The 27,876-nt window shown below is 37.4% G+C and overlaps 1 protein-coding gene across 2 annotated transcripts in view; it reads left to right on the top strand.

The window, feature by feature from the left end:
- The first annotated feature begins 626 nt into the window (after window positions 1-626).
- Atf6 (activating transcription factor 6) overlaps window positions 627-27,876 on the top strand; it is a 187,343-nt gene continuing 160,093 nt past the window's right edge. Inside the window, exons 1-7 of one of the 2 annotated variants that reach the window (XM_074047640.1) lie at window positions 741-774; window positions 9,902-9,975; window positions 13,381-13,457; window positions 13,680-13,767; window positions 15,556-15,656; window positions 21,209-21,338; window positions 22,165-22,368. In XM_074047640.1, coding sequence (XP_073903741.1) covers window positions 13,719-13,767; window positions 15,556-15,656; window positions 21,209-21,338; window positions 22,165-22,368 — 484 coding nt within the window. In that variant the 5' untranslated portion in view covers window positions 741-774; window positions 9,902-9,975; window positions 13,381-13,457; window positions 13,680-13,718. Of the gene's footprint in view, window positions 775-9,901; window positions 9,976-13,380; window positions 13,458-13,679; window positions 13,768-15,555; window positions 15,657-21,208; window positions 21,339-22,164; window positions 22,369-27,876 lie in introns of both variants that reach the window. The other variant, XM_074047639.1, reaches the window with a different exon arrangement.

Below are 27,876 nucleotides of genomic sequence, written 5' to 3'. Positions count from 1 at the left end.
GTTATCCTGATGACAGACGGAGTCACCTTAGTGTAAGGGAGGCGTTGGTCCCGGCTGTTTCGCATTGTGCAATCTGTAGTAACATCCAGCCACGAGGACAGCGGAGGATTCTGGGAAGCGTTTCTGTTTTGTTTGTAACCATGGGAAAGATTTCACACGGTCCTAGAGGGATCCGGGTTCTTACACGGGAGAGGATTTTAAATAGTGCTGGCCGTTGACATTGAGCGAGAATGAAAGAGAAATTCTATCTAGCGGCCCTGAAACTATGTTATTAAACTTAGTTCACGCTTTCACAGCGATAGGACATTGTTAGTTAAAAAAAATCAAGTTTACAGTTAGTGTCTAATTTTCTTTTCAGATAGCTACACCGCTGTCTTAATAATCAGGCAACAAACCAGTGTGTTCAGAAAGGAGTTTTACTTTTCATTTTAAATATTATCAATAAATTTTGTTTAGCCGAAGCGGTGTCCACGTGCCTCTCCCGCCCTTAAAACGGAGGGACAGAAAGTGCTCAGAGATCTGATAATTTATCTCAGACATCTGCTGACGTTTCCTACCACAAATCACTCGCGCAGTCGCAAAGCTTTGACTCCTCTCGGCCACCGTCCACTTGGCGTTACGGGGTATTTTGTCCACCGGCAGCCGCCGTCCCAGATATTACTCACGAGTTCCAGGGCAGAGGAACTTGGGTTCGTGGGGTGCGGGCTGGTGTGTCCGGCACCATGGAGTCACCTTTTAGCCCAGGACTCTCTCACAGACCAGATGAAGATTGGGGTGAGTGGGGTCTGCTGATGAATGTACTCGGGGCCGCGTCCACGGGTTTCTTTCTGTCTTCTTCCGCTCGCCGGTGGTGACAGGTGTGGGCGAGCCTTGCCCCCGGAGCGAGGCCACTCGCTGCCGGTTCGCCGTCTGGGACTAGCAAAACCACTAGGCTTCTGTCTTAACCACAGCGGTACTAAAGTGTTGTCTTCATTGGAATGATAGGCTTTTCAGTGTTTTCCCCTGGGGAAGTACCAAGTGAACTTTGTGGAACAAAAACTCGACGGCTTGAGGAAGCTTGGACGGGATGGCAGCGTTCGCCCCAAAAGGCTGCAAGCTATTTTTTTAGACTGTGGGATGTGGGCAGTGGCGCCGTGCGTATGTGTGAGTGCTCGCGCGCGCACGCACGTGTACGTGAGACTGGGGACAATGCACAAAAAACTCAGCTGGCAGCTTTCATTATTGGTTTAAGGCTGATGTCCATATTGGCAAGAGAAGCAAAGTACCCAAGTACCTACCTCGCGTCTTGGATTACCTAGATCTAAACTTATAAACTGGCGCCATCCTCACCGAGGTCCAGACACAGCTCTCAATTTTCTTGCTTGGTTTTTGGTGGTCAGGAAGGGTGGAATGGAATGTAGTGGGAATAGGTTGGCGAAGCTTTGTCACCTAGGTGTTTAGAGGAAGATTTTATTCTCCTATTAATTGCAAGACATACTTGCACTTTCTTGGATTTCAGTGTGAATTTCGAATTTTGTAGGTCCTTGAATGGGCCTTGTAGTGAGCCTGTATCATTCACCAGCTTTGGAATTTGATGTGTTGGTGGAAACGCAGAATGATATTTACACTTCTCCACTAAACTGACATTCTCAGAAACATGAGTGGAATCTCAACCCCATTTATTGAAACGAACCCCTCATTTAATTTAACAGTGTCAGACTTTCTCTAAAATTATATTCTGTGAATGATTCATTTCAACCTTTGGGTAAATTTTCTAAGAGTTTCTGGAAAAACTTTTGACTGTCTATGACCAAGTGCATTTTCCCAGGCCAAATATATTAGTCATAGTAACAGCATTTCTTTAGCACTTTATTTATTTATTTGGTACTAGCGTGGAACATGTGTGCTAGGCAAGCACACAAGTCCTACCACTGAGCCAGATTCCCAGCCAGCACTTTACTTTTTGTGAGACCCCTTGCTAAGCTCTTTACGTGCATTATTTTATCTAATCGCCACAATAGTCCAGTGAAGTATCATTGTTTTATAGATGAAGAAAGTGAAGCTGAGAGAATTTGTGCTCAAAGTGTTAAAGCTAGTGAGTGGTAGAAGCAGGTTTGTCTACCTCCAAAACCTGCATCTCTGTTCTACAGTGCTTTCCTGAATTATTTCTGCAAGTTGGGTTCTTTGTAGGTGCCTCAGTTTTTGCTTCAGTATGTTGGGTAGTTATAATTTGTTTTCTCAGCTAGTCAACCATATTTTCATAATACTTCTTAAACTATGTCTGTGGAGCACTTCCTGATAGCTTTATTATACTTTGTCTTCTGATACCCAGCTGTGTTTTCCTGACTTCTAGTCTTAATGTTCTTTAACAGAGCATTCCGTTCTTTGCAGTCAATTGACTGACTCCTCTCTCAGGTATCCTGCCTGTCCCTCCCTGAATGTGTCCCTTTCCCATTGTTTTTCAGGTTTTCCTTTTCAAATTGTTAACTGTCTTCTCTTAGGTGAACACTTTCAATTTCTTAGGTGTTCAGTAGGTACCAGAGTGCAACACTGCTTCTTTTAGTGTTTCTCAGTAAAATATAGATTCTTTCTTTGGGAATTGCTGTTTCGGGTGTTCAACTATTTTGCTGTGTACTTTATGTTTTAATAAGATTAGAAGCTACTCAGTTAAATGTTAAAAGTCAGATTATATAATTAGTATTTCTGGCAATTCTAACAACTTTAAATAATTAAATTGATCAGCCCAGAACAACCTATGATAGGACTTTTTAAAAAATTTGGATAATGAAATTTAAAGCAGAGGTCTGCAAAGATTTTTTGAAAAGGTTCAGATAGTAAATATTTTAGGCATTGTGATCATGTGGTTTCTGTTGAAAGCTATTCCATGTGGTAGTGAAAAAGTGGCCATAGAGGATGTAAATGAGTAAGAATGGCTATGTTCCAATAAAAGCTCATATAAACTGAAATCTGAATTTCACTGTTTTTATTTTTTTTACATTTATTTATTTATTTCAGCAGCTTGTTATGTAGCTCAGGCTGGCTTTGAACTCGTGATCTTCTTGCCTTAGCATTCTGAATGCTGAGATTACGGATGTGCACCACCATGCCTGGCTGACGTAATTATTTTTAATACAGTTCTTAGTAATCTTGCTTTTTAAAAATACAGTTTTAGATTTACAGTGTAGTGGAGCAGATAGTACATATAGTTTCATATCCTTCCTCCCCATGATTTCCCCAATTGGTGACATCTTCATTAGTGTGATATTTGTGTTACAATTGATGAGCTAGTTTTGATACAGTTATTAACTAATGGATAAAGCTTAATTTAGACCTTAATGTAAGGGTTTTGACAAATGTATCATTACTTGTATCCATCATTATAGTATCATATAGAGTAGTTTCACTGTCCTAAAGATTCCCTATGCTCTATCTATTCTTCCCTCTTTCCCTTCTCTTGAGCTCCCCATCCCTACCCCATAAGCACTGATCTTTTCACTGTTTCTGTAGTGGTTGCCTTTTGCAGAATGCCATGTATTTGGATTCCATCCATTTCTTTTTGTAGCTTGATAACTTATTTATTTTTAGCACTGAATAATACTACATTATGGGATGTTCCATAGTGCATTAGTCTCTGCTCAGGATACTATGACAAAATATTATAGATTGGGTGGCTTAGTAGAAATTTTGTTGCTCATAGTTCTCAAGGCTGGAAATTCAAGATCAGGTTGTTAGCATTTTCCAGTTTTGGTGATTGCTTTCTTTTGGCCTGAAGATGACTGCCTTCTTGCTATGTCCTCATATGACTTTGAGAGAAAGAGTCATTCTCTTTTTATTAGCCACAGTTCTATCAGATTAGGACCTTACCCTTATGCCATCATTTAACCTTAATCAACTCCTAAAGACCCTATCTCTGGATACAGTTGTGTTGGGGTTAGGGCTTCAATATATGCGGTTGTGAGGGACACAGTTCAGTCCATAGCACACAGTTTGCTTATCCATTTACCCATTGAAGCATATCTTGGTTGCATCTAAATTTTAGCAATTATACGTGAGGCTGCTATAAGCATTGATGTGCAGGTTTTTATGTGGACATGAGCTTTCACATCATTTGGGTAAATATTAAGGCACATGATTGCTGGATCATATGGTAAGAATATGTTTAGTTTTGTAAGAAACCGCCAAACTGTTTCCCGAAGTGGCTGTACCATTTTGCATTCCCACCAGCAATGAGTGAGTGTTGTGTTGCTCTGCATCCTCACTAGCATCTGGTGTTGACAGTGTTTTGAGTTTAGTCATTGTAATAGGTGTGGAGTGGTATCTCATTGTTTTTTAATTTGCAATTTTCTGATGACATATGGTGTTGAGCATCTTTTCTTATGGCTATCTTTATATTTTACCTCTCATTTCTTCTACCTCCCTCTTGCCTGTATTTGTGCAAAAGCCACTTTTGCGGGAGGCGGGGACCCACATAAGATATATGTACCAACTTGCGAAGCTTCCTGCTACTATGGTTTCTTTTGTCTTCAGTTTCTTCCACAAAGGCTCTCTTCCTTTTCTTGCACTAACCAAAACCTGTTGCTCCCAGATACCACAGCTTTCCCTAATGCCCTAGTGAGTGTAACTCTTCATTCTCAAAGGCTTTTTTAAATCATAGTGCCTCTGAAGGCGACATTGATGTCTTCTTTGTCCGTCCCTGCCACTTGCATTCTCCTTTCCTCCACTGTATATCTAGGTAAAAATCTCATTTTGTCACAGTATGCAATCTTCCACCTCTCTCTTTTGCATTGATCTGATGATTCCTAAGTCACTCTTACTTTTTTGAAAAGTTTAGCTAATAGCTTATTGACACTTCCTTGAACATCACACCTGTCATGATTCTTAGATTTTTTAGTATTCTCAGAGAAGATCCTTTAAGTACACTTATGTACTGGACCTTCTCTCTACTTGTGATCTTGCTTTTCACCTTGTTGGGCTATTTACTCCCCTGATCATAAGCCTAAATCTTTTAATTTCCAATACCATAATCTCACTTTCAGACATCCTACTCTGACCACCATCTCTTGTCTTACTAGTTTACCCCTACCCCCACTTTTGTTTTTGTTTCTTTGAGACAGGGTCTCACTATGTAAGCCCAGGTGATCCTCCTGCCTCAGTCTCCCAGTGCTGGGATTACAGATGTGCATGCCTGGTGGTTTACCCCTTTTAGTATTCCAATTCTGACAGTCTTATGATCCTACTGAGATTTTTTTCATCTTTTCACTGTCTCTGTTTCCATCATGACATCACTTTCTCTTTACCTGGGTTAAGTACTCTGGACAATCTTTATAACCATTCCCTTGCTTATACCCTTAATGTCCTTGTCCATTTCTTGTTTTATTGGTCTCTTGGATAAACTACAGCCTCACTTGAATCTAACTTTCCCTACTCCATGACTGCACTTGCAACTGAACCTAGCTAAAAAAAAATTCAGCCATGTTGACTGGGTTCACTTTAAATTTATGATACTTACCTGAAATAGACCAGGCCAGCCATATTTCTCTGGTCTTGTCACTTTCCCACTCTTATATTGTTTTATAAAGTTTCTTCTCTCTTCAAACTTCCAGTACCTCCTTGGAATTTGAGCTTCCACAATCTCCCACTGCCTCATTTACTCAGCTACCAGCATGTTTGCCTTCTCTTTTGATGCTGAGAATAGTCTCCTGCTCCTAGCCAGTCCTTCTCGTGTGCTTTAGCTCCCTCCTGCTTTGTTCAAGAATGTTTCTCAAGCTGTTCTTCCTTCTGCTTCCTGCAGCGTCATTTCCATCATCTCTGCCAGTAAGCATGTAGTTACTTCTCTTATTTAGAGTTAAAAAACCCCAATAACAACAGCAAAATAAAATGCCAAAACCCTCTTGAAATGGCACTTCTCTTTCTTTTCTTTTTTTTCTTTCCTGTACTGGGGTTTGATTTGAACTCAGGGCCTACACCTTACCACTCCATCAGCCCCCCCCTCCCTTTTTGTCATGGATTTTTTTCGAGATAGGATCTTGTGAACTATTTGCCTGGGCTGGCTTCAAACTGCGATCCTCTTGATCTTTGCCTCCTGAGTAGCTAGGATTATAAGTGTGAGCCACCGATGCCCAGCTTGGTACTTCTCCTCTTGCTGCTACCACATTTCTCATTTTTATTTTTTTAGTAGGATTCCTTAAAAGTCCATGTGTAATGGTTCCAATTTATCTTCTTTCATGTCTCCTGAAGCCACTCCTGTTAGATTTGAACACTCCACTGAAACTACTGTTTCTAAGGTCGTTGCTGATTTCTGTGTTGCTAAATCCAGTGGTCATTTCTCATCTTACTAAACATATAAGGAGTAAACAAATAAATAGATGGTCAAGGTGGAGGTCAGGTAGAAAAGCTTGCTGTATAATAATCATAGTTTGCTAGTGCTGAGAGAAGTCTAAATTTCAGTAGTTTGGAATTGAGAAAGATTTGGGACTAGGAATAGATTTTAGAACTATTTTAGAGATAATTAGTGCCACCAGTTTCTCATGGGTTCTTCTGAAATATCCTGTGGATATAAGAATATATTTATCAACCCACCCTTAGTTTTTTTTAACCACAGAAAAGTTGAAAGATTAGTACATTGGTAACCTGCATTTCCTTATCTAGATGTATCTTAACTGTTAACATCCTGCCACAGTCTCTCAGAATGACACCACATTTCCCTTTCTTTCGCCATCTGAAACTTCTAAACAGATCATCTGAAACATCTCAGCACTTCACTATGTATTTCCTAAGAACAAGAGATACTTATTTTTAAAAAGCATGAATTCAGACTAATTTTGAGAAGTGTGTCATGTGAACCTAGATAGTATAGTCTAATATACTCTTAGATTATATGGTGTACGAATATATGGTATATCTTATTGCTCCTATGAACAAAACAACATGAGATTAAATCAAGCATGGAGAAAAATGATGCAATTGAGTCACAGTATATGTGAGATGTATGATGTCTGTGCCACTGTAACATGGCATACTGTTTTATTGTAGATTTTTTTTATAAGTAGAAGGCTCACACTCTATTAAAATAATGCTAAAAATAATAAACTAGTATCATTAAGAACTGTTTCTATATTTTACATAATTGCATGTGCTATATTTTGATAGGATTGGCAACACAGGATTGTTTACAACAAATGCCTTAGTAATGCATCATTCTAAGACACTCTTGATGCCTATGGCACCAGAAGGCAATAGGGATTTTTCAGTTCTATTATAATTTTTTTTCCTGTGGTACTGGGGTTGGTACTTGCTAGGTACCTAGGTGCTCTACTGCTTGAGCCACACCTCTAGCTGCCTATTATAATCTTATGAGACCACTTGTATATGCTGTATATTGACTGAGACATCACTATGTGGCTTATGGTTGTACTTGTATTTCTTTTCTTTTACTGTGAGAATCCTGATTCCTAAAACATTTTTTTTTTTTGGTTATTTTGAGACAGAGAGGTCTTGCTGTGTAGCCCAGGCTGACTTGTGATCCTCTTGCCTGTGCCTCCTGAGTGCTGGGATTATAATAGGTAGATGTGCCACCATGGCTGTCTATCCTGTTTTTTTGTTTTGTTTTTTTTTTTAATAGCTTGTTAGCTATTCCATTGACCATATATTGAAAGAGGGAAAAGGCAGAGGCAGGGAGACTATTTGGAGGCTCCTGTAGCAGTCCCCATGAGTTATGATGGTAGAATGGATGTATACTCATACACACACACATACATACATGTTTACATATGTATGCACATATATTTTTGAGGCAGAATTTTGATGTGTTGCTCAGGTTGGCTTGAAACTCATGGGATCAAGCAGTCCTCCTGCTTCAGTTTCCTAAATAGCTGGCACTATATGAGCATACCACCCTACCCAGCTTGACACACATAAATTATTTTTTTGAAATAGTTTCAAACCTATAGAAAAGATGTAAGAACAATCCAAAGAATTCTTACATCATGTCCTGCACTCAGATTCCTCAGTTTTTTTTTGGTGATACTGGGGTTTGAACTCAGGGCTTCATGCTTGCTAGACAAGTACTCTACCACTTGAGCCACTCTGTCAGCCCTTTTTTGTGTTGTGTATTTTTGAGGCAGGGTCTTGCAAACTATTTACTTGGGCTGACTTCAAACCTCCATCATCCTGAGTAGCTAGGATTACAGGGTGAGCCACTGGTGCCTGGCAGATTCTTCAATTTTTAAATTATGCATTTCCCTGCCTCTTGTGGTGGGGTGGGAAGAGGGGGGGGGGAGGGAGGGAGGGAGAGAGAGAGAAAGAGAGAAAGATACCACCTTTAAATAAGACAGTGAAAAAGAGAAGTAAACCATGATTCCAAAGTTACTGGCCTGACTGACTGGAGAATTGAATTATCATGAATTGAGATGAGGACAGAACAGTAGGAAGTTTGGCAAAAGTGATAACAAGCTCAGTTTGGGATGTGCTAAATTTGAAGTACCCTTTAAACAATCAAGAGGAGATGTTCACACTCAGTGTGTATGCATTGACATTATCAGCTAGAGATACATGTTTGGAAATGGCTGGAATCTAGATGCTATTTAAAGTTGTGAGCTCAGTGACACTGCAAAGGGAGTAAAATAGAAAAGCTTATGCTGAGCCTGTGGACAATTTCATGATCCTACTTGATGGTAGGGTCAACCAGTGAGGTGGGAGAAAAACCAAGTGAATGTACTATTTTGGAAGCTAAGAGAAGAAAATGCTTCAATTAACATCAAAGTATGAAGCTGTGTCAGATACTGTTGGTGGGTCATATGATAGGTGAGGACTAAATTTCCATTGAATTTAGCAGGACGGAGGTTATTGACGACATTAATAACCGTTTTATATGTGAAGGAGAGAGCTTGATTATAGCATATTCAAGAATGAATGAGAAGAAAGAAATGAGAGACAGCAGATACAGAAAACTCTTGAAGAGTTTCAGCCTATATATAAGATACATAGCCACAGTCATCTACTTACATGAGTTTTGACTGTGGAGCAAAAAGGTGACCTTTTCTGAGAAATGTATGTGTTACCTTATTACTACCTGTGCCGTTTTTTTGCTGTGTACTATGTTGTTTTAAGTTGGTGAAATGTTTTGTCATGAGGCAAGTTAATAATAGACTGGCAGGGTAGTTCATGAACATGTGCTGTGAGGAAATGTTGGAGCCATTTCCGTGGCACAGTAATAGAGAGCACAAAGGAAAACTCTTCACAGCACTTGAAGTTCTCAAAGTGTTAGGGAGAATGGAAGCCTTACAGATTGATGGAAAACAGCCATTTTGGGCCTTGTCTGCACCTTTCTCTCAGAAAGTTTTTAATCTAGATTACTAAAGGATCCTTTCTTGTCCATATTGTCTTGTTTTATAAGGAAACCTCATTCGAAATTGGAATATGCTTTGGTTTGCTGAAATGAATTTAATGGTTTAGATGAGTTAATCTTTTATTGTTCACAAAGAAGTTTTTGCACTCTTAACTTAGGCATGAATGGCAAATATACAGTACGTGTATATTCTCTGTTGTCTTCTCTTGTCATCATTGCTGATCAACCACATTTCTCTCTTTTTGCTGAACACAGATGTATCAACAGAATTCCTATTAGTGATGTTCTAGAAAGTTACCACCAATTATTCACATGAAGTTGGAAAAAAATTTTACATTATTGTAAAAAATTTAAAAATCTCCATTGTAGGGGTTTAGTTTAATAAAATAAAAATTATGTAGAAAGCAACAGATAATTAGAATTCAGCTTTGAATTGCTTGTCATTCATGCTGCTTGAGTTTATTAATGATAGTAATGGCTAATGAGAAATCCTAATAGAGCTGACATAGGGATATAGTGGTTGTTCTTTTGTCAAATCATTGAATTGACAGTTAATATCTTTTCTTTTGTTTAAAGATTCTGTGCTGTTTGCCGAACTTGGTTATATCACAGATACTGATGAGCTGCAATTGGATGCAGCAGATGTGACTGTAAGTATTTACTAGCAGGGAAACACTGCATAATGTGATGTTTAATCTTTACTATAGTTATTACAAGAAAGTTTCAGAACAGTAGATTTAAGCTAGTTTAAATAACTTAGAATTAATTATGAAAGTTAGTAGCCATTTTGTAATCAGTAAATGTAGGGCAATAGAATTGCTTTGGTCTTGGTGTGAGAAGATTTGTTTTCTATGCCTACTTTGACCCCAAGGGTGGTTAACCTTGGAAAGGTTGCTTAAGCGGTTCACTTCTTGGTTTTTATAGATACTTTGCTGCTTAAGGGGAATGGTGTGATATTGGGTGTGTGTGATTAATGGACCCAGTCAAGCAGAACTTACCAACTTCATTTTTAGTGTAGAAAACTTTGAAAATCAGTTCCATCCTTACTTTATGTCTTTGATTGATTAGGGGTTTGTGTAAAAGCTATTATTGTAACTCTTTGAGCCCTTAAAAATGTCTTAGATTTTTTTTTAAATTAGCACATGGGAAGCTCATTGGCTTATAGAACTCTAATTTATTAGAGTAATTTATCAGTCAGGTTGAATATCACTTATATTTTTAAACTTATCAACTTGAATATAAAAATATATAATGCTTGCTTAGTGACTTTCAAATACTTCTTTTTTTTTCATTTAGAGAATACTTCATTAGTTTCTGTAACCAAACTCACGTAGATAAGACCTTACATATTTAATATATTGCGTTACCCCTGTACAAATGGAAAAAATTAAGTTTAACATTTCTAGACCAATATGGCTGTTAATTTCTGTACAATGCCAACTCAACACAGTAAACTGAGATACTTTTTTCCAAAGTTGACAGCACAGCTAAAGTTTCTAAAAATTCAAATTATGTATATTCACATATACTTATATTAAAAAACAATAGCAGTACGCTATGCATCAGTAGCAGCAAGAGCTTTTCCAGGTTCTGCAGCCATCTGAACAAAATTGTAGAGACCTCCAGCATACTATGTTAAAAAAAAAAAAAGATAAGTAAAAGTGAAAAAAAAAAAACCACAGAAAAATGGCAAAGTTCTGTCACTGTTGTGGTATCTGATATAATTTTTTAAATTAGCTTCTCAGTCATTACCTGCAAAGAAATCCTTCTAGAATAATAAAAACAGTTCTGATAAAGTACAGTCACTATTTCATATCATAGGCAGGTACAAAATATTTTACATCCACAAAGGTAAGATAGAGTACTGCCCTACAGCTATGGAACTGCAAGATACAACTAAAAGGGCATCGTTGGAGACTTGATTCTACTTTTCCAGCAGAGGGTCCAAAGGATGGTGTGACAGTGCTCTATAAAGAGACGCACTTTCTTAGATAGGATTTCTGTCATTAGCAGCATAGTTCTCTCACTCTCTTCACAAACATCAGCTAAAAAACTGTTAAAAAAAATAAAAAGGTCAGGAACCCTCCCCTCCCTCCCCAAACAAACAGATTCCTCACAATTACTGAATTCATAGAAAGATGACCGAATGAAGGCAAGCAGGACTCAATCTAACTAGGGTTTTACCAAATCTATCCTGTTTGAATGGGGAGAGCTCCATGGAAGAGAGATGCCAAGCAGCACTTCAAAGCTTCTGACTACCGTCAAAACACAGCAGTAGCCAAACACTGCTCATTTGGATCTGTTCAAGGATGCTGATGTTAATATTTAATTATCTGCTCACTCAACCAGGAACAAGGGGAAGATCAGTTCCTACTTTACTTTGATTGTGTTCAACGAAGTCACCATGTTACAAAAATAGCAAGCTGCCATAATAAAAAATAAGGCTCCTCTATCCAGCACCAGTTATTGTCAGTTTACTTCCAAGTCTACAGACACTTTCAGCTATTTTTTGAAGAATAATTTAGCAGTTGTTTTACTATAAATTAATAGGAGAGAGTAAAGCCCATGTTGTATTTTTTTCCAGATCAGCTTATGGGATTTTAATAGTTTCAGTGTTTTGTGAGGTACTATAGAATGTGACTTACTGAGTAAATCGAGTTTTCATATTGGCTAGTTGATTAAGTCTAGGTTCTAAAAGAAACAGTTTGTTTCTTTTAAATTGTGTCAAATCTGAAAGATTCCTGCTTTTATAGCTAACATTCTATTACTTTACTCAAGCCACTCAATCTTCCAGTTCCTTAGTTTTGCTATTAAAACATGAAGAAGTTGTATTAAATGATCTCAGAGGGTCCTGGTGTCTTCCTTCTTCCACAGGGTGGGAGAATTTCCCATAAATCATTGAAGAACTAGAGTATTTAAGTGCTAGTGTGATTCACTTTACATAAAATGGGCCTGATAATTCCCAACCAGATGAAATCCCTTTGTTGTAAAAGGTATTTAACTTTTCGACTGAGGACTTAGCGAGAGGCATGCCTGAGGTAGAGCATGGTCACTGTTGAACCCGTTTAAAAGTACTGCAGCACACGGGCAAGCAGCACTGCTAATGTACTTAGACTAAGAATGCTTAGGGATTTGTTGGTTGCGGAAAGTACAGGGCTGCTTAGTTTTTTGATTCAAATAAGAGAAAAAAAGTGAAAGGAAATTGCTTTAAAAAAAATGGTTCTTTCATGATTTAAGATTTCTTTTTCAGGTGAACTTCTATACATTTTCTTCCTATACCCTGGAACAGTATTAACTCAGATAAGAGTAGTCTAATAAAACAGTTTCTCTTCTTTCCTTTTGTTACATTCCCAATAAAAATAAACAATATAATAGATATTTCAAAGTGATCATATTGTCCTAGGAGTCTTTACTCCTATTTCCTGCATGGGGAGCAGGAAATATTTCTCCTGTTTTCCCCCATTTCTCCCTACTTTTATCCTGTTATACTAAATTTATTGCCTAATAAACTTTGTTGTCATTGTCATTAAAAAATATTGTCCTAGAAGTTACTAATAAATGGTTAACAATTACCAGATGAATTTTTACTTTTTTGGGGTGGTACTAGGGATTGAACTCATGGCCTTGTGCTTGCTAGGCAAGCAAGCACTCTACCACTTAAGGTAGGGAAAAAAAAATCCTCCAGACTGTTTTGCATTAGGTATTTTGCAGATAGGGTCTTACACTTTTTGCCCTGGCTGGCTCTGGTCCACAATCCTTGTACCTATGTCTCTCGTACAGCTAGTATTATAGGCTTGTACCATCATGTCCATCTTGTTCTTTGAGATAGAGTCTCACTAATTTTTTTGGCGGGGGGGCTGGGCTAGCTTCAAATCTTGATCCTCCTATCTCCTTCCCCCCAAGTAGCTGGGATGACAGGTGCAAGCCACTATGCCGGACCCAAATTTTTATATTTTGACTAAGGCTTATTAACTTTATTGTTGTTGTTTTATTATCTGTATTGACTGGCTTTTTACTTTTTTTTGTTCATTTGTTTTGTTTTTTTTTTGAGACAGGGTCTCCTATGTAGTCCAGGTTAGACTGGAACTCATGATCCCTTCTACCTCAGCCTCCCCAAGTGTTGGAATTACAGGTATGCACCACCATGCCTGGCCTACAGAGCTTTAAATAACTGAATTGATTTATCTCTAGGTTCTCCAAGATGTATTCTGAAGATGAACTTAGACTTGACTTAGAAAATTATTTTTACTAGGTTGGGTAATAGCAGTTTTATTATTTATGCCAAATTGTGTCTGATAGTTTGATTTCACGATGTATGTATTTTATTTTAATTATGCTGATTTAAAACCTACAGGAACATAATTTTGATCGTCTTGATTTTGATTTGGATTTGATGCCTTGGGAATCAGACATTTGGAACATCAATAACCAATTCTGTACAGGTAATTATGTACTTCATTGGTAAAAGCTTTTACCAGATCTATTTATTTTATAGTTTGGCAATACTCAGAAGTAGGTATGGCTATTGGTCTACTTTGGTGGGTTAAAATATCCTACTTCTGGTATGGTAGTACATAAATAAATGTCTTGACAAAATGAAAATAGAGATTTCATGGTTATCTTTCAATAGTGTAATGAACAAGTAGTTCATTCGTATCAGAAGTAGAAATGCTGATTTTGAATTATGAATAATATCTGTGAGAGATTAGTCCTGTATAGGAATCCAACAGGACTTCGGGAATCAAAGACATGAAGTTGGGGTTACCGGAACCTAGGAACTTGGTGGAAGGGTCCCGTGCATTTGTTGTACATGCTTCTGATATTCTGTGCTAATATCTTAAGGGAGCTTGATGAGGTAGAGGTTGCTTGTAGTGACAGAAGCTGGAACCTATGGCAAATTGCCACTGATGGAGTAAAGCTGATAGTTTTACCTTCTAGCATCCTCTAGAATCCCTTATTGACAGCACCTAAAAGGAAGACAGCTTGAAAATATATTAATAATTTGCATCATAGACTATGGGAGGTAGATTAATGCTGAGAGACAATATATAAATAACCAGCACATTCCTTCTTTTAAATTCCTCCCTTCCTATTCCTCTTCATTTTATGTATTATTTATCTTGCTCATTGCCTGCCTTCCCACAGAGAATATGGGACACACAAGGTCCTTATTCTTATTACTGTTGTTTAACTCTAAATCTGAGAAACTTGAAATAACAACCATTTTTTTAGTTTCTCAGAATCTATGGCCTGGATGCCCCAGAAATGTCTTGTCTCTGCTTCTTGATGTCTAGACCTCAACTGGGGGAGATTTGAAGACTAGAGTATCTCAACATTTGGGGGCTGGAATCATCTTGAGGTTTCTTTGTTCATATCTCTGGTGCCTTGTCTGGGACAGCTTAAAGACTAGAGCCACCAGCTGGAGTACCTGCAGTAGGCCTTTCTGTGTGGCTTGATTGTCTCACCATGTGATAGTCCCAGGGTAGACAGACTTCAAAGGCTCCAAGTGCTAGTGTTTCAGCCTTAGATTTCACACGGCCTTATTGTTATACTGTACTGATTGATGGGATCATCAACCTATCTAAATTCAAGGTGGGAGAAATAGATTCTACTTCTTGATAGGGAAGTGGCTTCAGGGATGATGGATATTTTGTGGCTTGGGAAAGCACAGACTGCCACTCCTGCTCTGACATTTGGAAATATTGCCTGGGCTATAGTTCTGAATACATTTTTATAGAATAATCGTTAAAAAGATATGAACAGTTTTGATCGTATTATCAAAAATACTTTCCAAAATAATTCATTCCTGTTTCTGACATTTAAAAATTTTTTTTGGCTCTATATTTTTTTGCTTATAGTATAATATTTAAAATGTACAAAAGTTTTATATGGTAGAAAAATATCTCCTCCTGCTCTTATTCCTCAGCCAATAAGTTTGGCTCCCCAGAGACAACAAACACTGTTAACAATTCCCTCTGTTTACCCTTCTGCAGAATTAGTATAGATGCAAGTAGATAGATAGTATCTTAAACACATATACAATTTATTACACAAATAGAAACATATACCAGTTATACACCAGTTTTTCACTTAGTGATATATTTTGGTGACCTTTCAGCTTTCATGTCTAATTGAATTTCATAAGTAGATTTTTATCTTTCTCATTCATTTTATTCTTAGTTTATATTGTCTGGTGAGAAAAACCTTTACTCTGTGTTTTTCATTTAAAGATATTAAGGCAGAGCCTCAACCTCTTTCTCCAGCTTCCTCAAGTTGTTCGGTCTCATCTCCTCAGTCAGTGGACTCTTGTTCTTCAACTCAGCATGTTCCTGTAAGTAGCCAGTCTTTTACAATGATTTGGGTTATTTTATTTATTTATTTTGTTTGTGGTATGGGTTTTGAACTCAGGGCCTAAACCTTGAGCCACTCCATCAGCCCTTTTTTTTTGATGGGTTTTATTGAGATAGGGTCTCCAAACTATTTGTCTGGGCTGGCTTAGAACCACGATCCTCCTGATCTCTGCTTCCTGAGTAGCTAGGATTACAGGTGTGAGCCACCGGCACTGGCAGTGATTTGGGTTATAATGCTATCTGGAAAATATGATATGGGGAGACAGTTAATATTTATTAAGTGCTATGAGGAGTCTTATTATCTCCTGAGGAAACTGGAACTTGATGCAGGGGCTTGTGGGAGCTAGGAAGTTGTTAGGGTTTTTGTTTTAGCCTCCTTCACCTATTGTTCTTGCCACAGTAGTTTCATTATTTTATTGCATTTTAGCAATATTTAGTATTTTGTTTGTTTTTTGGCTTACTAGTTGTCTCTCTGAATCCCACTCTCCTCCCTATTAAAATAGATATTCTTTAAGGACATAGAAGAATGTAAGATTTTTTTTTCTTTGTGGTACTGTGTTTTGAATTCAGGGCCTCAGGCTTTGCTAGAGAGGTGCTCTACCACTTGAGCCACAACACCAGCCCAAATTGCAAGTTTTTATAACTCCTGAGCCATAGAATCAAGAATGATCTCTTTAATACAGGCGTACCTAGTATTATCTTTTGAATGACTAAGGTGTTACAGAAGTCTGGTGGATCCCAAGAATGCTTTTGCACTCCACCAAGACAAAGGCCTTGAGGTCAAGAAAAGGAAGTACCTGATTTAAGTAATGGGGAAAGAAGAAAGTTTAAATTGATATTTCAATGTGTTATATCTGCTATAAATTGAGACACCTTCATTCTGGCAGGTTCTACAGTTAGTCAGCTATTAAATCCTGGTAATTATGTCCACTTAATATCTCTAAGATTCTCTTCTGTCCTGCCAGGCTGTCATCATCTCACTTGGATTAAGCCAATAGAATTTTTAAATTTTTTTGGACTCTAGTGAGGTTTGAGCTCAGGGTCTCATGCTTGCTAGGCAGGTGCTTTACCACTTGAGCTACTCCACCAGCCCTTTGTTGTGTAAGTATTTTTGAGATAGGGTCTTGCAAATTATTTCCCTGGGCTGACTTCGAACTGTGATTCTCCTGATCTTTGCCTCCTGAGTAGCTGGAATTACAGGCATGGGCCACAGGTGCCCAGCAGGCTAATAGGACTTTAACTGTTACACCACCTTCCAACTCCCTGACCTTTCCTAGCAGAGTCATCTTCAAAGAGAAATCTTTCAAAATCACAAACTTGACTGTGTCAGGTCTTAAAAACCTTGAAGGATGAAATTCAAATTCCTAGTGTACTAGGTGCTCCATGACCTGCCTATGCGTACCTTTCCAGTCTTGTTCCTAACGGCCCCTCCTGCTTTTATACTCTGCTTAGCCTAACTCCTGCAAGAGTTCCTCCTGAGAGAGCTCCTGTGTACTCTACTCATTCAGCTGTGTCAGGCACTGTTCCAGCCTTTAGGGAACCAAGTGTAGGGAGACTCTGCTCTTATAGTATTAAGAGTTTTATGCATCCTTTTTTCTTTTTTGTTCTCCTGGAAAACTCATCCTTTAAGTTCCAGAAAATTACTTCCTTTGTGAAGCTCTTCTATAATTGCTACTATCAGAAGTTTTCTGTGGTCCCCAAATTTCTCCAAATGATTTAATATTTTAAAAATTAACTTTTGAATTCAGAGTATATGACAAGGTATATTCATAAAAGCCTTTTTTTTTTTTTAAATCTTTGTTCTTTCTCTCCTTTCTTACAAAAAAGTTAGCTTGGTCAGATGTTGTAGTGCATATCATCCCAGCTACTCAGGAGGTGAAGGCAGGAGGATCTGGGGAAAAGGCAGCAAGAGTCTATCTCAAAAAGGACTAGGGGTGTGGCTCAAGTGATAGAATGCTTGCCTAGCAAGCTTGAGGCCTGGGTTCAATACCCAGCACTGCAAGAACAAAACAGAAACTTAGCTTACTATGTACTCTACTATATACTTTGTCTGATATAGTGCTTTTTTTTAATTAGCAGAATAACCGTAACTTTAGGGTGTATATTTTCTCTAGTCCTTTTCACGACTGCATAATATTTCATTGTGTGTATATATTATACTCCATTCAGTGTTTTTGTTGTTGTTTTTAGTCTTTTCCAGACTAATAATACTATAGTAAATAAGCTAGTTTGTAAGTCACTTCATATTTTTGCCAGGATATTTTTAGAATCTAGTCCAAAAAATAAGATATCTGAGACCTGCATAAATACATTTGTAATTTTGCTAGATATTATCAAATTTCTCTTTATTGAGATTAAATAATTTTGCATTCTCGGATATAGGATGGCATGCTTTCCCTCATCGCTTCATAGGGTATTTTATTTGGTGTATCTTTTATTACAAGTGTGGTTGAATATCTGTTCATATGCTTCATATGCTGAAGGCCTATTTGTGTTTTTTAAATGAACTATAAGTTCACATTTTTGCCCATTTTTTTCCTGTGGATTGTGGGTTTCTTTTTTTCCTCAAAATCTTAGGTTTTTAATTATATGTTGGGTTATTCATCCTTAGTTTGTAATATAAATGGCAAATATTTTTCCCCAATTTGCCTTTCAGATTTATTTCCCCCAGGTATATATTTTTCTATAGCTAATTTATCAATCTTTTTTTTCTTCCCTCTCTCCCTCCCTCTCTTTCTCTCTCCCTCCTTCCCTCCTTTCTTTCCTTCTTTTCTTTTTTCTTTTGTTGTCTAGGCTCCCTTGAACTCCTGGGTTCAAGTGATCACTTTGCTTCTCAGCTTCCCGAGTAGCTGGGACTATAGCACAAACCATTGTATCTGGCTTTGGTCTTTTCCTTTATCTCTTCCTCTCCTTCTTCTCTTTTGTCTCTCAAAAGAGGTTCTTTATCAGGTTACAAAAAAATCACTCGTTTTAATTCTTGTTTTCTTGCTTAAATTAATTTCATTTGGAATAATCTTAAATTTATAGAAATGCTGCAAGTACATTACAAAGATTTGCTTCCCCCCTACCCTACCATTGGAGAGTAAGTTGCTAATGTGATGTCCTAATACCCCAAATACTTTTGTTGGTACTGGAGTTTGAACTCAGGGCCTTGCATTTGCTAGGCAAGTGCTCTGCCACTTAAGCAATGCCTATCTCCTTCCTACAAACAAGGATATTTTTTATGTAACAACAACACAGGCATCAAGATCAGGAAAAAATACTGACATGTTATTATCATCTAATCTTTAGCTCTCATTTAGATTGTATCAGATGTCCCAGTGTTGTCCTTCAGACCAGGAAAAGGATTCACTTCTGATTTCTGCATTAGTCAGGCACTCTACCGCTTGATCCATGCCCCTAGCCTTTTTTTGCTTTAGTTATTTTTCAAATAGGGTCTTGCATTTTTGTCAGGGGCCAGACTCAAGACTGTAGTCCTCCTACCTACGGCCTCCTGTATGGTTGGGGTCATCGGCACATGCCATCATGCCTGGCTTATTGGTTTAGATGAGATCTTGTTAACATTTTGCTTGGGGTGGCCTTCAGCTATGATGCTCCTGATTTCCACCTCCAGAGTAGTTGGGATTACAGGTGTGTACCATTGCATTTCTTTTTTTGGTGGTACTGAGGCTTGAATTCAGGGCTTCAAACTTGGTGGGCAGGTGCTGTACCACTTGAGTCACTCTGCCATCCCCTCATTTACATTTCATGACACAATTTAAGTTTGTCCTATTACTGATGATGTTCACTTAAAACTATGTAAAGATAGTATTTGTCATTAAGCTTTATATTTATTCACTAATATTAGTATGAATTCATTTTTTCCTATTTTATTTAACAGGCTTTGGCTCATTACTATGATTATTTATTTTGATTCTTTTATTTTCCTATATTTGCCCAGTGGGAATTCCTTTTTGGGTCCTATTTTTTTTGGCAGTCGTAGGATTTGAACTCAGTGCTTTGTGCTTGCTAGTCAGGAGTTCTACCACTTGAGCTATATCCCCAGCCCTTTTTGCTTTAGTTATGTTTTGAATAGGGTCTCATGTTTATGCCCAGGCTGGCCTTGACCTTGATCCTCCTATTTGTGCTTCCCATTTAGCTGGGCTGACAGGGATGGCAACACTATGCCCAGCTGTTTATTTGTTGAAATGAAGGTCTTGTAAACTTTTTGCTCAGGTTGGCCTCAAACTACCAATCCTGGGATTACAGGGGTTGCACCATCATGTCCAGCCCTGTAGTTTTCTTTATATAGGTTCTGCATATTCTTTAGAAAATTCCTAGGTATTTTATTATTATTATGTAATGTGTTATTACATATTATGTAATATATTATTGCTATTATGAGTGAAATACTTTATTATATTTTCTAAGTGAATACTAACATATAATTATTAAGGTCAAAACATTTTTTGGGGTGGTACTGGGGTTAGAACTCAAGGCTTTACACTTGCTAGGCAGCAAGTGTCTACCGCTTGAGCTACAGTTTCTAGCCCTTTTTTTGCTCTGGTCATTTTGGAGATAGTCTCCTTTTGCCCATGCTGGCTGGGACCACAATCCCACTTTATTCTTCCTGCTGTAGCTAGGAGGGATGCCTTGTTTTCTGTAATGAGAGGGGTCTCATGAACTTTTGACTAGACTGGCCTCTCACCACAGTCTTCCCCATCTCCACCTCCCAAGTACCGGCGTGAGCTACTGGCATCTGGCTTCATAATCAGATATTCCTATTCTGTTACCATATAGTCATATTTTTCTCTCTGAATTGAAGTACTATTTGTCACCTATGCTAAGTTTCTTTAGTCTAGCAAAGTAAGATAGAGCCACTGAATATTAAAAAAATTGGACAGGGCTGGTGGAGTGGCTCAGGTGTGGTAGAGTGCCTGCCTGGCAAATGTGAGATCCGGGGTTGAAACTCCAGTACCAGCAAAAAAATACCAAAAACCAAAACAAAAAACCCTTAATGTTGTCTTCCTATATCTCTGTATTATCAATTTACCTAATAAGTTAAATTGTCCTGTTTCTTTTAGTATTCATCTGTTTTTCAAAAATATTTGGGACAATGCAGTGTTAGTAAATAGAAAAGCATAAAAATAGTAAGAATTATTTTGCTTTTGAGATTTTTTTAAGGCTTACTAAAAGATTATGGGAAAAGATACTGGTGTTTTAACTATAGTCTTATGAACTAAATGTTTGTATGATGAGAACCAAGTATGATAGAAAGTTTGTAGAGCAAATCATTCACATTTTTAATATGAGAGGATGGTGTAGACATGCTTCACACTTTGACTTAGTCTGCCTTTGGGACTGATGGATAATCTTGATTTTTCCATAGTCACTTTAGTACTTAATACATAGATAAAATTTCTAATATGTTTCATCTTTGCCTTGAAGTATTTTTTTGTATCTGTATGGATCTTGCCTCTGTTTCTAAGCATTTTTCTTGCTGAAGGATTGTTCTCTTCTGCATTAATTTGTCTGTGTTTTTGTCTTGCTATAGGAGGAGCTGGATTTGTCTTCTAGTTCCCAGATGTCTCCCCTTTCCTTATATGGTGAAAGCTGTAATAGTCCCTCTTCAACAGAGCCACTGAAGGAAGATAAGCCAATCATTGGTCCTAGGAACAAAACTGGTATTTCTCTATCTCCTCATTTCTGTTTTAGTCTGAGTTTAAGTTCAATTTCTGAAAAGAAAATGTTGGATTAAGCATACTGTTATTTAACTGCCTTCTTGTTTTTAAATTAGTAGCCCTATATTTTTTGTTATGGATGATTAATGTGCAGAAGAAAGGGAAAAATAATCTTCTTTGATTGTTTCTGTCTTTATATTTTTATAGGTGGAAAATACTTTAACATAGAATTAGACTCACCAGGCACTGGTGGTTACATCTGTAATCCTAGCTTCTTGGGAGGCAGAGATCAGGAGGATAACAGTTTGAAGCCAGCCCCAGGCAAATAGTTCAAGAGATCCCACCTCAAAAATTCTCAACACAAAAAAGGGCTTGTGGAGTGGCTCAAGTGGTGCCTGCCAAGCAAGTATGAGGCTCTGAGTTTAGGCACCAGTACTGCCTCCCACCTCCACAAGAAAAATAAAAGAATTAGGCTCCATCATGTTCAGGAGAGATTTTAAAGTTTCAGTTAAAGACACTGAATGTGATGTGCTGCGTGTTACCACATTGATGCCTAGTCTTTGTTTAGTGGTTTTAGCTGTTACCCTTTACCAGGCCACCTGTCCCCTTTCAGAAACTATGGTTTGGTCAAAAAGGAAGATCCTAGATTAAGGGGTTTTTCTTCAGTCTCCTTGGGTATAGAATAGCTATTTTTAAATTCCAGCTGAAGAAGATAGTTACTCAGAAATCTATAGACAATATGTACCTAAAAAGTGTGTAATATAATCTGTTTTCTAGGGTTTACTTAATTCCCTTCAGATTGATTTGTAGTTTTTTTGTTTTTCTCCAGAAAATGGATTGACTCCAAAGAAAAAAATTCAGATGAGTTCAAAACCTTCAATCCAGCCCAGGCCTTTATTACTCCCAGCAGTACCCAAGACTCAGACGAACTCCAGTGTCCCAGCGAAAACCATCATTATTCAGACGTTGCCAACACTTATGCCATTAACAAAGCAGCAACCAATTATCAGTATACAGCCTGCACCCACTAAAGGTACCTGTGTTTGTTGATTTGGAATGCAGTAAGGCTTGCATTTCATGGCTTGTTTTAATTCAGTCTGTACCTTCTGAGCATGTACTGTGTGTCAGGAGTTGTCCTTGGTTCTGAGGCTGTTGTAGAGATGACTGATATGTGGCTCCTATCCTGACACAGGTAGTTCTCTGCATCAAGTACATCTAATACTTTTTTTTTTTTACAGTTTTAATTATGATAACACCTGTCCTCAACCACTTTTAATGAAGAAGAAAATTTTCTTGGTGTCATTTTATTCATAGATCCTTTTGACTTTGTAATTCTTTTTTTGTTCTTTAAGGAGTGGTCAGGATTTAAAATAATATTGTCTATTTTAGGTCAAGCATGTGTATTTTAGTGACAGAACCTGGATCTTTTTTTTTCCCTTTTATTTTATCGTGTTTTACATTTACTTACATGTGTATACATTGTTTGTGCCACCCCCCTACCTCTCCCATCCCCCTGCTTCCAGGCAGAACCTGTTCTGCCCTCCTCTTCTCTGATTTTGTTGAAGAGAAGGCATAAGAGATAATAAGAAAGATGTATCATTTTTGCTAGTTTGGGATAAAGATAGCTATGCAGAGAGATTCCTAGCCAGAACCTGGCTGTTAATCTCTGAGGAGACTGCATAATTTAGTAAACAGGGTATTAAATTGGACATTTTGAGGAGAGACCTGAGCTCTGTCAACTTCCTAAGAAATCTGTTTGTTTCCATGTTTTATCCACCAGATGGCCTCATATACTTATGATTGTACAAGAAATCTAGAAAGAAGTTCAAGTTCAAGAATTTGGTACTATTCAGATATGGCAGTCATTTGTTCTTGGAGATCTCTTAGGCAGCTTAGTCATCATTTTATTCATTCTGACACACGAATATAAGAAAACTTGTACAGCATGTTTTTCTCGTATTTAGCTTGTTGGCACCAAGCGGCATTGGGTGTTAATGGTGTATAGGTTTTAAATAAACACTAGTGTAACATTTGCTTTTATGGCCATATTTACAGTGTGATTATTTAGCTCATTTCCTTGGAGTATGTTTTTAATGAGGCAAGGTTACAAATTTGATCTCCTCTTTTAGTTTTTTTTCTATTATATGGTCATAGACAATAGCACATTGATAAAAAGAACTAAATAAAAGAATGGATGGATCAATGAAAAATCTATCAATAAATTCCTACTAAAAACAAAACAAAACAAAAGTCAAAAAACAAAACCCCAAGCAAATCAAAATAAAACATTTGGATTGCTTGCCCTGTGATTACCATGTTAAAAGCGCTGCAGTTTTGTGTGTATAATAGTGATCCTTTAAAGTAGGCATTCTTGTTATCTCTAAATGGGAGTTAAGTGTTAATGAAATTCTTAAAATGAAATCTAAGATTTAATGTATGTTCTTATATGATTTTTTTTCTGGGGGTAGTCTCAAAACTTTCATCAGGCTCTTGAAAGGATCTGTGTCTTTCCAATAGCTAAGAATGTAAACTCACAAAGAATCTCATTAGAGTTCCCATAAGCTATGAAAACTATTATATAAAAAGCAAAAATAAGACATTAATCTTATAAAATATAAATGAGGGATATTCTTAAGAGTTTTTTCTTAGACTCTTGGCTATGTTTGAGTGGTAGGAGATCTTTACATATAATAAGAAGACAAATTGTTCTTTTCCGAGCCATTTATTATTTCTTGAAATCCGAATCACACATTATTCTGAAATTCAGTGACTTTCCATGATGTGAAGACTATGTTTAGTTTTTGTGAGCATGCACTAATATGAGGCCCTAAAAATTATTTGTTTTATGAGATACTCTAGATAGGTAGTATTGTTATACAGATTTACGTATGTGTTTTTCATTTATTTGAGAATGGGGTGGGAGGAAGAATGAAAATAAAGCCAAGGAATTTTATACTTAATCAGTGTCAGTATTAGTAGTATTTTACCACTGGGGAGGGGGAAGATAATTCTTGCAAAATTAAGTTCAAATTCTCTAGTGAGAATGTAAAAGTCTTCATAATTTACTCCAGTTTAGTTTTCTAACTTACATTACAATATCACTTCTTGCCATAAACCCTTCCTTCTAGCTCAACTAATCTGGCATTGTTCCTTGAATTCTCTTGCTTTTCCTAGTTGCTTGGCTCACATTCTACCAACCTGGAACATTTCCTGTCTTTTTCTGCTTCTAAGTCCAATATGTCCTTTAGGATTGATATGAGCAGTGCAGTGAGAGATGATAAAAGTGTGGAAAATCAGTGAAAATGGAGAAGTAGGATAGAGAGTGGAGATATGAAAAAGTGTAGAATCATAGGGCTTGGTAATTGGATGGTGTATAAGGAAGTTTAGAGAGGAGGTATCTTGGATGACTTCTACATTTCTGTCTTGGGGTCTTTAGATCATTGCAAATCATTGAACTAGGGGATAGAGGTAAAGTAACTTCTCTTAGGAAGAACTGGAGCCAGAAGTTGAGCCCAGATAATCTGACTGAGTCTTTGTATTAGATATAATATAATCATTATATTTTATTGCTTCGAAAAGAATGTGGTCTTGTTCTCAAGAATTCTAAACTTTAATTAGGTAGTTAAATTTATATAAATAACAGTCACTATAAGAATTAATGAATCAATATTATATGCAATGCCTTTATAAAAGCTATTATACAGAAAAGGTGTTAATAATTAACAGTTTTATAAGGTCTTATTATATTCTAGACACTCTTCTAAGTGTTTAAATGTATTATCTTTTTTTTTTTTTTTTTGGTGGAACTAGGGTTTGAATTCAGTGCTTCACACTTGCAAAGCAGGTACTCTACCAATTGAGCCACATCTCTAGTCCATTTTGCTCTGATTACTTTGAGGATGCGGGTCTCACAAACTATTTGTCTGGACTGGCCTTGAACCAGGATCCTCCTGATCTCAGCCTCCAAGTATCTAGGATTATAGGTGTGAGCCACTGGCATCTGGCTTTTTTTTTTTTTTTTTTTTTTTGGGATACAGGATCTCATTATGTAGCCTAGGGTAGCCTCAAATTCATGATCCTCCTCCCTCAGCTTCCTGAGTGCTTGGATTATAGGCATGTCCCAGCACACCTGACTTACTTTATTTAGTCCATATATCTCTGAGGATAGATGTCAATATTTCCATTTTGTCAGTGACAAAACTAGGCACAAAGAAATTATTTGCCCCACATTGTACAGGTATACTGTTTTAGACAAAGTAGGCATTTAATAAATGTTTGCTACTTACTTTGAAATCTTTAAAAAAGTTGAAAAAAAGAATTGACCATTGAAATTAGTGAGTCATACATAGTCAGAAGTATTTAGTACTGACTCCAGCTGCCTTCCATTAAGGGTTTGCATGTAATGCCAAGGAGGATTTTGAGCATGCTGAAATGGATAAACAGCCTTTTGGTATGTTCTGTTTTATCTGTTTCCACACTAGGAACAGTAGTAACTATGTTCAGCTGCTAACTGTTTAAGGCCCCAAACAGTCCTTTGCATTGTAGTTTGTGGTCTGGTGAGCATTTGAAAAGGCATCACGAGAGCTTTTTATTCTTGAACAGATTGTAATAAAAATTTAGTTGTTTCCCTCAATTCTGTCTTGAACTGGAATGTGCCTAGAATATTTAGACAATCCTTGATTTAGATGCTGAGGATATCTGAACACTTGGGGAGGAAAGGGCTTTATGTGCAGTATAGGAAAAAAGGAGGCAGCCATGGCCCAGTAGGACTTGAGCCACATTTGGTGCAGTCTTTGCCTTGGTGATTCTCCATCTCCTCTTCATGATGCAGTTTTCTTGGTAAGGGGGTGGTGATATTTAGGCAGTTGAAAGTACAGATTTGGATTATTTTTCTTAATTGGTTTTAAGAAATATTACAAAACTATCTATATGTGTTATATGCCAGTATTTTAAATCTGTAGCTGGAGCTAGAAGTCTAATTCTTTCTTTGAAGTGATTTAATTCTGTTTACTATCTCCTCTGTTCTTAATGGTCTCAGAATTTTGAATGGTGTTTAATTTGGAGGGAGAATCTTTTTTTATCATAACTTTCAAACTTGGAGGATATGGAACATTGCTTCCTATAGGGCTCTTCTTAGAGTATTAATTTAAAAATTAAATCAGTGGTTCTGAGACTGTAGACTGTGGACCCTGGAGTATGGGTGAGGGGAGTAGTAGTTATATGGCATTTTACAAGGAATCCTCAAATCTGTATTTGGAGCAAGCATTTTCTGTAGACCAAATAGTTTGTTTCATTTATCTTTGTACAGCTGCTTTCCAATTTTTATAGCTGTACTTCTGGTTAATAAACACAAATTTATTTATTTATTTTGGCCAACATGTATTGAGTTTATTTCATCATTGAGGTCTCCTCTTGACCAGACACCCAAAAGGTTATAGAAAAAAAGGTAACTTAATTCCAATGGGAGAATACATCCTGAAGCTTTGAAGACTCTCTTTGGCATTTTAAAAGACTAAGTGTGATCCATCTTGTAAAAATAGTCATTCTACCACTTTACATATATAAAACACTGCACATTGTTCTATGTCTCAGCAGTTGCTTGCAACTATGGGGCAGAATGATCCCCATTGGCTGGAACCCAACAATCGAGATTCCCCAGCAATCGGGGCAGTCCTACCTGGCATTGCCATACAGGGTGTCACCATAAGATGACATCCAGGATCAACCATGCTTCTGGTGGCCTTGTTTAATCTACAGTTGTGAGCATATTATACTATGCATTTAGCAATAAAAATTTACATATTAGCTTAAGAGAACCCAAGGAGAGAATAAACAATTATTGCATTTTTTTGTCCTTCCCAGAGATAAAGATAAATTTATTTTAAATCATTACTAATTCTCAGTAGCTTTTACTCATTGTGTATTTTCTCAGTCCATAGAAACCAAAAGAACTACCATGATCATTTTGCCTTTTTTTTTTTTGAGACGACAGGCTCTTGATACCCAGCTTAGGTTAACGTGGTTGGAAGTCCCAGTGTAGCCTGTGCTGGCTCATGATGCTCCTTTCTCTGTCTCATAAGTGCTGGGGTCATAGGCATGTGCCATCACAACTGGCATGTGATATTTTTGGTATTAAAGAAGAGTACTGGGCCTAGTGCGGTGGTGGCTGTCTGTAATCCCAGTTACTTGGGAGGTGAAGGAAGGAGGATTGTGATCGGAGGTTTGCTCTGGCAATAGCATAAGAAAAATAAAGTAAAACAAACGGGGCATGCTTCAAATGGTAGAGTACTTGCCACACATGAGGCCCTGTTCAAACCCCAGGACTGCAAATAAAAGAGAAAAAGAAAGAGTGCTTATATTCAGGGTTTGGGGTTAGGAATCATGGCTTCAGTTTTACACTGTGAGCATGTCCTTTTATAGTGCCCAGTTGACTGAAGACCCAAGCCTTGGTCGTACATTGTTTACTTTGTGTATTCATTTTAATTATTTTTGTTTGCAGAATTGGCCTAATCATATTTTCACCTATGTATAGCCAATTCTC

Source organism: Castor canadensis, chromosome 11 (genome assembly GCF_047511655.1).
Source record: "Castor canadensis chromosome 11, mCasCan1.hap1v2, whole genome shotgun sequence".
Classification (NCBI taxonomy): domain Eukaryota; kingdom Metazoa; phylum Chordata; class Mammalia; order Rodentia; family Castoridae; genus Castor; species Castor canadensis.
The sequence above is the reverse complement of the archived record's forward strand: the minus strand, read 5'-3'. Positions and strand labels throughout refer to the sequence as shown.